Source organism: Rhinolophus sinicus, chromosome 1 (genome assembly GCF_057876585.1).
Source record: "Rhinolophus sinicus isolate RSI-liver-muscle chromosome 1, RSI-T2T, whole genome shotgun sequence".
NCBI lineage: Eukaryota > Metazoa > Chordata > Mammalia > Chiroptera > Rhinolophidae > Rhinolophus > Rhinolophus sinicus.
The window spans coordinates 210,111,869-210,122,652 of record NC_142501.1 but is presented as its reverse complement, the minus strand read 5'-3'; the positions used below and the strand labels follow the sequence as shown (position 1 = coordinate 210,122,652).

The 10,784-nt window shown below is 51.8% G+C and overlaps 1 protein-coding gene across 1 annotated transcript; it reads left to right on the top strand.

Moving 5' to 3' along the window:
- The first annotated feature begins 7,418 nt into the window (after positions 1–7,418).
- DRD5 (dopamine receptor D5) lies at positions 7,419–10,516 on the top strand. Its single transcript, XM_088792895.1, has one exon. It carries the CDS (start codon positions 8,294–8,296, stop codon positions 9,704–9,706), a length of 1,413 nt encoding a protein of 470 aa, XP_088649021.1. The 5' UTR covers positions 7,419–8,293; the 3' UTR covers positions 9,707–10,516.
- Positions 10,517–10,784: the final 268 nt, after the last annotated feature.

The window sequence follows — 10,784 nt, the reverse complement described above, 5'->3', positions numbered from 1 at the left end:
GCAAGGAGCGCCAAAGGGCTCACTTCTGCCTAATGAGACAAAAGGTCCTTCTAAGATTTTTGTTACTGATGACAGGACTCATCAAGAAAATTCCCCTGATACAGTTTCTCCACATATTGCTCCTGGCGTTTAAAGTTGGCCATGGTGCCTGAAGCTGCAACAGCCAACCTGTGACCACGAGGCTGCCAGGACACAAAGCCACAGTGTTGAGAAAGGTGGAGCATTTGGATGAAAAGAGGAAAAGATGCAAAGAATGCGAGTCCTCAGTTACACCACTGAGTTTTCTCACCGTCCGTTGCCGGCTTCCTCTTAATTTCCTGTTATGTTAGAGAATTCAGTGTCTTTATTGCATAAGCCACGAGCAGTCAGACTTTCTGTTACTCAAGCTGGAAGCATTCCTAATCAATATATTTATTTAAAATTTCTTCTATTTTGAAATAATTTCAAACTTACAAAAGAATCGTAAGACGGAGAACTTTCATTACCCTTCACGCAGATTCGCCAATTTGGCCACGTTTGCTGTGTGTCTTCTCCATGTATATGATATGAGATTACATGACACTGAGCTTTCCCTGAGCCTTTGAAATTTAGTGGCGGGCCCTTTGCTCCTTCTGCCTTAAACATGTTAGCATGCACCGTATTCTCTAAGAACAAGGAGAGTCGAATGATTGAGCTCAGGAAGTTTACGATGGATGCCATATAATGGTCAGTAATTGCCAATGGTTGATATTGTCGATAATTGTCTAACAGACAGTCCACATGACCATGTTGCCAACTGTCCCAATCGTATCCTTTAAAGGAACTGTCCCCAAAAGTTCCAGTTGGCACACCTCCTTAGTCTCCTTTCATCTGGAAAAGTCTCTTGACTTTTCTTTGTCAGTTGTGACCTTGAAACTTTTGAAGAGTTCTGGTCAATTGTTGACAGCCCCTCCATTTGGGCTTGTCTGACGTTTCCTCTTCAGAATACTACGGAAGGATGCTGCGTCCTCGGTGTGTCACATCAAGAGGCCTTGGTGTCTGTTAGTCCCATTCCTGGTGGTGTCAACTTTGTTCACTCACCAATGGGGGGGGGGGGCTGCCAGGTTTCTCAACTGTGAAGTTGGCATTTTTCTCTTTGTAACTGATAAATGATAAGTGTGCAGGTGCTTTGGGACCATGCAAATATCCTGTTCCTCTCCAAGCTTTTACTTAGTGACGATTCTTGTCTAAAGGACTTATTGCTATTATGGTTGTGAATGTGATTTTTCTAACTCCTTCCTTTGACATGTATTGACTCACACTCTACGTAAGGAAGGCTCCTTTCTCCCTCCTTCCTTTCTTCCCTCCCTCTCTCTCCCTTCCCCCTCCCCACTTCCTTTTTCTTTTTATCACAATGGATTCATGGATTCTCACTTTGTTCATTAATAGATTACAATCCACTGTTACTATTAATCCTGATGCTTACATCGTCCTGGATTTGGCAAGTGGAAGCTTCTTCATGTTGGCTGCCATATCCTTTGGATGCGTCTGCTTCCTTCTTTGAGTACTTTCTTGCTTTCAGGCCCTCAAGATGTTCCAGGCTCATCCTGTAGTTTCCCTGCCCCAGGCCTGGCATCAGCCATTTCTCCGAGACACTCTGAGTGGGCGTTAAGCAGCATTAATTCAGAAGCCATGAGAAATGAAGCAACATTTACTCATATGCCTATTAGTCAATGCTAATTAATGCTAGACTGAACTGCAGTGAGAAATAACCCTCAAGTGTCAGTGCCGGGGAGAAAGAAGCATGCGTCTTACGCATGCAAAGTCTGATGCAGGCCAGTGGGGCCTCCTCCATCCAGTAATGCAGGCATCCGGGCAGATTCCATCTTTGCATCCTTGCACGAGGTCGTCACTGAAGAGAAGAGAGGCCTGGAGTCGTGCCAGTTCTTAGGTGCTCTGACAAGGAGAGCTGCACCACTTCTGCTCACACTCCCATTTGCCAGAGGCTCAAGGGAGTTTGAGTGGCACAGAGAGCACATGGATGGCTGGCACCCTTGCCTCTCTGCCAAAACATGCTCATCTGTGCCACGGATATTGATTGGTTCCTCCTAGCCAGGTTGACTCCCAGAGGCCGAGAGGACCTCACCCCAGGTCGCTTGTAGTTGCAGGGAGAAAGGTGAGTAAGCAGTAAGTGAAGAGACCGTCACTGTACAGAGGACTTACGAGCTGCCGTCGAGCTGGGTGCCGTGCACAACGGGAGCTCAGGAACAGAGGGGTTGCCTCCCTGCATCTTGAGGAAGACCTGCCGAGGTGGTCCATCGGCGCTGGGTTTGAAAGGCAAACGGGGTTCACCCCATGCAGAAAAGAGTGGGAAGGACATTTCAGGCAGAAGGGAAAGCAAGAACAGGGGCACAAGCCCTGAAAGCACTAGGCTTGCTGGGAGGAGAGGGAACCACTGGGGGAGGGTAGAAGATGGGGTCTGCTGGGGAAGGCTCGGGAGGCAAGAGACGAGGTTAGGAACAGGTGGGTACCCAGGTACATAGGTGGTGACCAGACTGTGAAGGGCTAAGGAGATGGGAGTTAACAAATTAATTTTTACTGGTTGGGTTAATAATTACTAGTGTGGATCATGAGGAATCAGGGGCCATATGGAAGCTGATGAAGGGCATGGCATCTTTAGGAGAACTATTGTGGTAGCAGAGCATCAGATGGAGAGGCGAGAAGACACCACGACGCAGAGACCTGTCAGGAGGCTCTGGCCATCACGCGGGCACAAAGCCATGAGGACCTGAACTGGGGTGGCAGAGGGGATGGATAGAGGCGTTGGCCGTTGAAGCCATTTTGGAACTATGACCCAATAATAGATTCCGTTTATCGCAGACGGTTTGGATGGTATTGTTTGCTCACAGTTCATCCTGGTCTCCTCACCTCGCTGTGGACAGGGCATATTTCTTGCTTGTCCACGTGGCCTGCTTTGGTCAGAGAGCATGAGCTGAGTTCACACATGCTCCATCTCACCAAAGGCTCTAAATACCGGGGGTGCCAAAAAAATGCATACAAGTGGACACTTTGGTCAGCATTGCTCAAGCAGTAGTTCACCATAATCAGAAGTGTCTGGACGCTGATGGTAACCACTTTGAGCACTTCTTGTAATTGCAGAAGTCAAACGTGAGTTGTATTCATCTTTTGTTATTGGTATATATTGAGTATTGCAATTTTAATAGTTTTTTCCTTTCTTAAAATGTGCACACATTTTTGGCACCTTCGTATGTGCCTGGTTGGGGCAGGCTTGTTGGCTCCCACCCTGGACCCCAAGTATAGCAAGCCCCAGGGGAACCACTGGCCTGGGAATGAGAGACACAAGGAACCTGACCCACAGTGCGGAGCAAAGCTTCCCCCGCTGACTGCAGACCATTAGTGAGCAATAAATGTTTATTGTTTTAAGCCACTGAGATACGAGGGCTGGTATGCAGCATTATGTTGGCAAAAGCTGACTAATACAGAGACTTGCCATTTCCTAAGTACAACGTGTCATTTATTCATAACATCTCCGCATAGTAAGTCTTAATGTTACCATTTTAAAGACGAGGAAACTGAGGCCCAGAGAGGTTAAGTAACTGCTCAAGGTCGCAGAGCTAGTAAGTCAGAGAGGAGAGATTTGAACCCAGAACTCTCTGACTTGCAAGCCCATCTTCCTTCCTCTGTCTACACGAATGTGCTAACTTCTGGGATAGCCATTTTAACCTGCCCGAAATAGCTGCTTTCAGCTTCCTGTGTTTCTGAGCTGGGGAGGGTATGGGGACCCAGGGACTGACCTTTGGGTTTGAAGAAGCTTCCAGGTCATCAATGAATGTGTGTTTGAGGTGACTTTTGCAGTGACAGGATGGATGCCGTGATGGGTCATCTCTACCTTTTTTCCCCGGACTCTGCTGAGCCAAGCTGAGCATGTTGGCAGGACTGGTGCCTGGGGAGCTCAGGTGTATTGTGTTGCCAAGGAACCAAGCCTGTCTTGGCACAAAACATTCTTTTGCTAGCAGCCGTGGCAGCAGCAGCAGCAAATCCTGGCTGTGGTCCTATTGATTTGGCCATTTGTCCCCGTGAAACAAATCCAGTTTAAAATACATCTTCAGAAAAAGGAAGATCAGTAAGTTCAAATAGAATAATATTTGCCGACCGGATAAGGAAAACCCCCGTGCGCTGAAACATTCTAGGAAAATCCTTTTAGCACAATTTTGCAGCAGCCGAACATGTGAGAAGATCACTTCCTTGCTGTTGTCTGAGGGCGGGGCTCCGGCTGGGATAAGATAACAGATGAAGAGCTTATTGTTAGAGTCCATGCTGATGAGCCTGGGTTCTGCGGTTGACCAGAGACTTCTTGGTTTTCATTTGTTGATGCGGTCCAGTTCTTCTGAAAAATGTGGGAAAGAGCCCCGGTGAGACAGGGCAGCCACTGCTTACACAAAGCCATCATCTATCTCCATCATACACACTGCTCCAGGAGCCCTCCCCAGGAAGACGGGACAGACATGTGCTGCAGCAACCAGGCTACACATTGTCACTTTACAAGCATAAGGTCTTATTGATAGAGAGAAAACTGGATAACAGAGGGAAAAGTCCTAGAGATCTATCCTTTCACACAGGAAGTTTCATGCCTCTGAGCTTTTGCACATGCTGTTCCCTTTGTTAGGAATGCCCTTCCACCCAGAACGCTCGTGGACTCCGTTTCCCCTTCCAGCTTGAGTGTGTCCTCTCTTCTGTGCGGCCCTTCCAGTGCTGCCCACCCAGACGGCCAGTCCATTCCCTAGTTCTCATGCCACCACCGAGCCATGTTTGTTCCTTGCTCTAGGCAGGGCTTTTCCAGTTGCAGGTGACAATTGAAACTCAACTCAGGTATGTGCTAGCAAAGGGTAATTTACTGGCTTTTGTAACTGCAATGACTGGGGAAGGACGGGATTTAGAAGCTCAAAGATATCATTGTGTCTCTGATTATGGCACAGTTCCTTGATTTAATAAGTTCAGAGTCTAAAGGATAGAACAGCCATGAATGCTAATGACTGGTAACAATGCAGTGCAAAAGGAGCCAATACAGGGTGTCCTGGGGCGCAGGACACTGCTCAGTCCGGAGAGGCAGGTGGGCTTCTGGAGCAGTGTGGTTTAACGGCGACCTCACAGGAGGGAGAGGCACTAACTGTTAAGCGCTCCGTACAACTTACGAAGCCACGGTGCACGTAATCCAGACTCCACGCAGGGTTGTGTCCAGAAGGGAATTTCCCAACGCACATGGTTTTCTTGCATTTCCTAAGTTCTGTGACGGCAACAGGAAATCCTTTTCTAAAATTCCCTTTTCCTTTCCTATCCACTTTCCTACAGACCCCAGTCCCCTCACTTCTTTCATGTCACGTCCCTGGAAACCCCTACCCTGCGTGGTTGGTTAGCCTCTCCCCCCACTTCTCTCCTTCTGCGCTTTATTATGAAAACGAACACAGCCCCTTTCTCTGGGACCACGCCTCCCTCCTCCAGCCTCTCAGGTCCAGTAATGCACCCAGATTCTGACTCTCCACTACAAAAGGTAGGACAGAAGCCTGCACAGGTACAGCCAGAGAAAGAAGGAGGGCTCAGAGCTGCTCATACGGGAGCTATTTGGGTCTCATCACACGTACCTTTTAACTATTATGATGAGCCTGTTTAGAAGATGAGGACACTGAGGCTCAGAGATAGCAAGTAACTTGCTCAAGACCCCTCGGCTAGTAAACGCCGTCTCCTGCTCGCCATGGCTTTCCTTCTCTTGGTCTTCCCTTTTGTCCACTTAAGTGTGATTTCATCCCAAGGAGGGACTTCCTCGGGGTGCCTGCCCTAAATATCTCATGTAGGTCAACCCCTTCCATCGTACACGTTCACAATGCTGTGTATCGTTCCTTCCTAGCCCTTGGCACAGTCGTAAATGCACAGTTCTTTGGATGACTCTCTGGTTAAAGTCTATCTCCAATACTAGACTATAACCTGGAAGAGGGAAAGATTACATATGTATATAGATATATAGTATATATATATAGATATATATTCTCAGTGAAATAAAACAGCACTTGGGGCATAATAGGTGCTCAATAAATGTTTGCTGAATAAAAGAATAAGGAACTGAAATTCAAAGCCCAAGCTCTTTTCTGACATCATGAGCTGGTGTTCTGCAGGAGGACAAGATGGGATGAAGGTCATTTCCTTATGAGCCATTAGGGAAATGACAATGAGTGTGTGTGTGCTAGTGGTAGTGGCTTCAATGGAGGAGGAGGAGTCACAGGAGAAGAAATAGGAGCCGTGATCAAGGGCAAGATGTTGAAAAGACTTAAAAGAACTTCCATGACTGTCTAAGGATTGGGGACCACAGGGAATCCCGGGGGTTCTCCACGTGGGGAATGACGCGGTCATAGTTACATGTGAGGAACATCACTCTGCCTGCCGTGGAGTGGAGGGTGCACAGAGGGTCACAGCTGAACCTGGAGTGCAGTAACCTAGGACAGTGTCTCCATAAAACAGGCTGGGGAAGACACAAGTCCTGGACAGGGACGTCACTTGTGGAGAGCAGTGGTCCAGCTGCTAGGAGATGGGGAGACACAGCTGGTATGTGTGACTCTCCAGTTTTAGGCACAGGCACCTGCACAGATGGTCTTGTCGTCTCCACAAAGCGCAGCACGGGGAGAAAGTTTGAGGGGGAAGGGCTGTTTAAGGCTGAGCTGACTGAGTGTGAGAAGCAGGGACACTTAGGTGTTATCCAGGGTACAGGTGGGGCCAGAGTGAAGGGGGTAGGTGGGCCTGAGTGGAGAGACAAGGAGGGGGTTGAGGGTCCAGCCCGTTTCTAGACTTCACAGCAGGTCTCAGACGGAAGCACCTTAACGCCTCGTTCATCTCTCTCCAGCTGAGGTTAACACTCGCAGTCTTGGCGGTTCACAAACGGAACTTGTCCGCTGGGGAGGCGTGGTGAGGTCCTGGAACGCTGCTCTCCCTCCCCAGTGCTTCCCCACCATTCTCCTCCCTCCTCCTCCTCTTTTTTTTTTTAATTTTTGGACTTTGACCACCCATTCAAGCCTCAGTTTCCTCTTCTGTTAAGCACTGAGATATTAATCCATCCCTCTCAAGGCTAAAAAAGAGAAAGTGTGACAGTGTCCTGCAGGGAGGAGGCTCCCAACTGCTGGGGGTTCCCTTCCTCCTCCTGATCTTTTGGGTTCATCCAAAATTATTCCCCCAAGTGCAAATCTCCCCAGGTTTGGGGTGGGAGGGGAAGAGCACTCTCCCAGATGTCAGGTGAAGCCCCAATCTTAGGAGAGTGCTTGTGTGTGTGTGTGGGGGGGGCAGAGGAGGGTGGACGATGACGACAAATTGTTTCTAGGAGACACCACTTCCTGCACGTCTTCCCTAAGTGGCTTCCCTGAACCCTTACCCCACCCGGCAGAGAAGGAATCATTACCCCCATTTGTGGATGAGGAAACCAAGTCCCAGAGAAGTCAAGTAGCTGGGATCACACAGCCAGGAACAGAGTCGGGATTGGGACTCAGGTCTGTGAGCCATCCCAAGTCACTCTCTTTACCCTGCAAGCTCTCCTTCCCAGACTCGGAGCCAGTGCCCCCCACCCCCATCCTTACCCCACCTTCCTGTTCCCCAAACGTGGCTAAGGCCTGGGCATCCAGGCTGGGCCAGGCACCTCTTCGTCTTCCTGGGGAGCGTTCTTTCCAGCACTGGGCGAGAGTCTGGCCCTGAGGCGCCTCTCCCACTGCAGGTTCTCCCCCAGACTCCGGCGGGCGGGGCGCGGAGAAGGCGCTAAAGCACAGGTGAGGCCAGTGCGCCGGAGAGAGAGTGCGCTCCCGCACTAGTAGGGTGGGTGAGCGAGAAAGCAGAGCGCGGAGGCGCGGGGGCGTGAGCGCGGGCCCCGAGAGCAGCCCCGGACAGAGCAGCGCGGCAGCGCTCGCCAGGCGCTGGCCGCTCCCGGCCCCCGCCCCTCGGTGGTGGCTCGCTGTTTGCTTCTCCGGCTGCGAACCAGACACAGCCTCCGCCGCCTCCTGGCGCGCTGCAGGCTCCCGGGAACAGCCCCGTGGGCCCCGGTCGCTTCCTGTCCCCAGCGCCAGCACTACAGGGACGCAACGCGGCTACCGACCCAAAGCCACTCGAGGCGAAAGGGGCCCCGGGGCCCCGGCGCAGCGCACGGTGAGCGCCCCCCGGGGCTTGGGGATCCCTTAGCCGCGGGTCCCAGCGTGCCACCCCATCCCGGGTGCCCGATGGGGCCGCCCGGGGGGTGCAGGGCTGAAGTTGGGAGCACACGCAGACCGCCCCTGGCTCCAAGCCCGACATGCTGCCGCCCGGGCGCAATGGCACCGCGTACCGGGCGCGGTTCGGGCAGCAGCAGCTTGCTCATGGAGGCGCCATGGGGGGCTCGGAGGGGGCAGCGCCGCTGGGGCCGGCTCAGGTGGTCACCGCCGGCCTCCTGACGCTGCTCATCGTGTGGACCCTGCTGGGCAACGTGCTGGTGTGCGCGGCCATCGTGCGAAACCGCCACTTGCGCGCCAGAATGACCAACGTTTTCATCGTGTCTCTGGCGGTGTCCGATCTCTTCGTGGCACTGCTGGTCATGCCCTGGAAGGCGGTCGCTGAGGTGGCCGGTTACTGGCCTTTTGGGGCCTTCTGCGACGTCTGGGTGGCCTTCGACATCATGTGCTCCACGGCATCCATCCTGAACCTGTGCGTCATCAGCGTGGACCGCTACTGGGCCATCTCTAGGCCTTTCTGCTACCAGCGCAAGATGACCCAGCGCGTGGCCTTGGTTATGGTCGGCTTGACCTGGACCCTGTCCATCCTCATCTCTTTCATCCCAGTCCAGCTCCACTGGCACAGGGACAAGGCAGGCTCCTGGGGCGGGGTGGACCCACCATCCAACCTGGCCAACGGGACGCCTTGGGATGAATCGGGAGAGCCAGAGGTGAGGGCAGACAACTGTGACTCCAGCCTGAACCGAACTTACGCCATCTCCTCTTCGCTCATCAGCTTCTACATCCCCGTGGCCATCATGATCGTGACCTACACGCGCATCTACCGCATCGCCCAGATGCAGGTCCGCAGGATTTCCTCCCTGGAGAGGGCCGTGGAGCGCTGGAACCGCGCGGCCTGCGCACCAGACACCAGCCTGCGAGCGTCCATCAAGAAAGAGACCAAGGTCCTCAAGACCCTGTCGGTGATCATGGGGGTCTTCGTGTGCTGCTGGCTGCCCTTCTTCATCCTGAACTGCATGGTCCCCTTTTGCAGCAGACACCCCGAGGGCCCGAGGGTGGGCTTCCCTTGCATCAGCGAGACCACCTTCGACGTCTTCGTCTGGTTCGGCTGGGCCAACTCCTCTCTCAACCCCGTCATCTACGCCTTCAATGCGGACTTCCGGAAGGTGTTTGCCCAGCTGCTGGGGTGCAGCCACCTCTGCTCCCGCACCCCGGTGGAAGCAGTGAACATCAGCAATGAGCTCATCTCGTACAATCAGGACACCGTCTTCCACAAGGAGATGGCGGCGACCTACATCCACGAGATCCCCAGCACCGTGACCCTGGGGGACAGGGAGGTGCACGAAGAGGATGGGGACCCTTTAGATCCTACGTCCCAGATCTCTCAGACGTCCCCAGATGGTGACCATGCTGCCGAGTCTCTCTGGGAGCTGGACTGTGAGGGGGAGATTTTATTAGGCAAAGGCATGCCTTTCACCCCAAGTGGGTTCCATTAAACTGCATAAGAAATGCTCCTCCTGGATCTATATAACATCACAGACATTGACAAGCACACACACACACACACGTGCACACACACGCACACACACGCGCACACACACGCACACAGACGCGCACACACGCATACATGCGCACACACGTGCATGCACACACATGCACACCCACACACACACGCATGCACACACGCATGCACACGCGCACACATGCACACATGCACACACACTCACATACACACGTGCACACACGCATACACACACATACATGTGCACACACGTGTATGCACACACATGCACACATGCATGCACACATGCATGCACACGCGCGCACACATGCACACACGCACACATGCACACACACTCACATGCTTCCACACACATGCACACATTTTCAGTGCTGCTCAGTTTATCACTTTTCCTCTGTCTCTGTGTAGTAGCCATTGTACTTAGAACCCTTTCCTGACTGGTTTGTTGTTGAAAGAATGGGCAGAGGAGGTTGGAACAAACCCGGTCAGATATACCCTAGTCTGGCAGAGGTGGACCAATGGTCCTTTTAGAGAAGAGGAAGGAGGTGGTGTTTGGTCCTTTAAAAAAAGTGGCATTTGGTCTTTAAAAAATATCCTCTCCCCTCCCATTTTAAGCAAATAGATTGCTCAGTGACTTGAGCTTGGGTTGATTTTTAAATGACAGGTTCAGTGTGTGTGTGTAGTGCTGATGGGACCATGTGGTCTCCTGTATCTTGCTCCCTGTGGCCTCGTGTTCATGCAGCTTTTGCTCTCTTTGTGTCTTTCCTACAGTTGAGGACTTCTTCCTGACTCGTTCTGATGTCTAATAAACACAAATTATGAGTGTTACGGGGTGATTATCTTTGCTTTGCCGGATTGGTTTTGAGGAGGGCTCCTGGAGAAACCATGGAAGCATCTTTTCAAAACAGGGAAGATTTTCGCTGGAGAAGCACACGTTTATTTTCTTTACAGACCGTTTGGCCTTAAAGATGCACACAGGGCAAGGGACAGTGAAGAGCCTCCAATTTCTCAGATTTTAAAAAAATGAGATACATCTATCTTGAGTCTGTGCT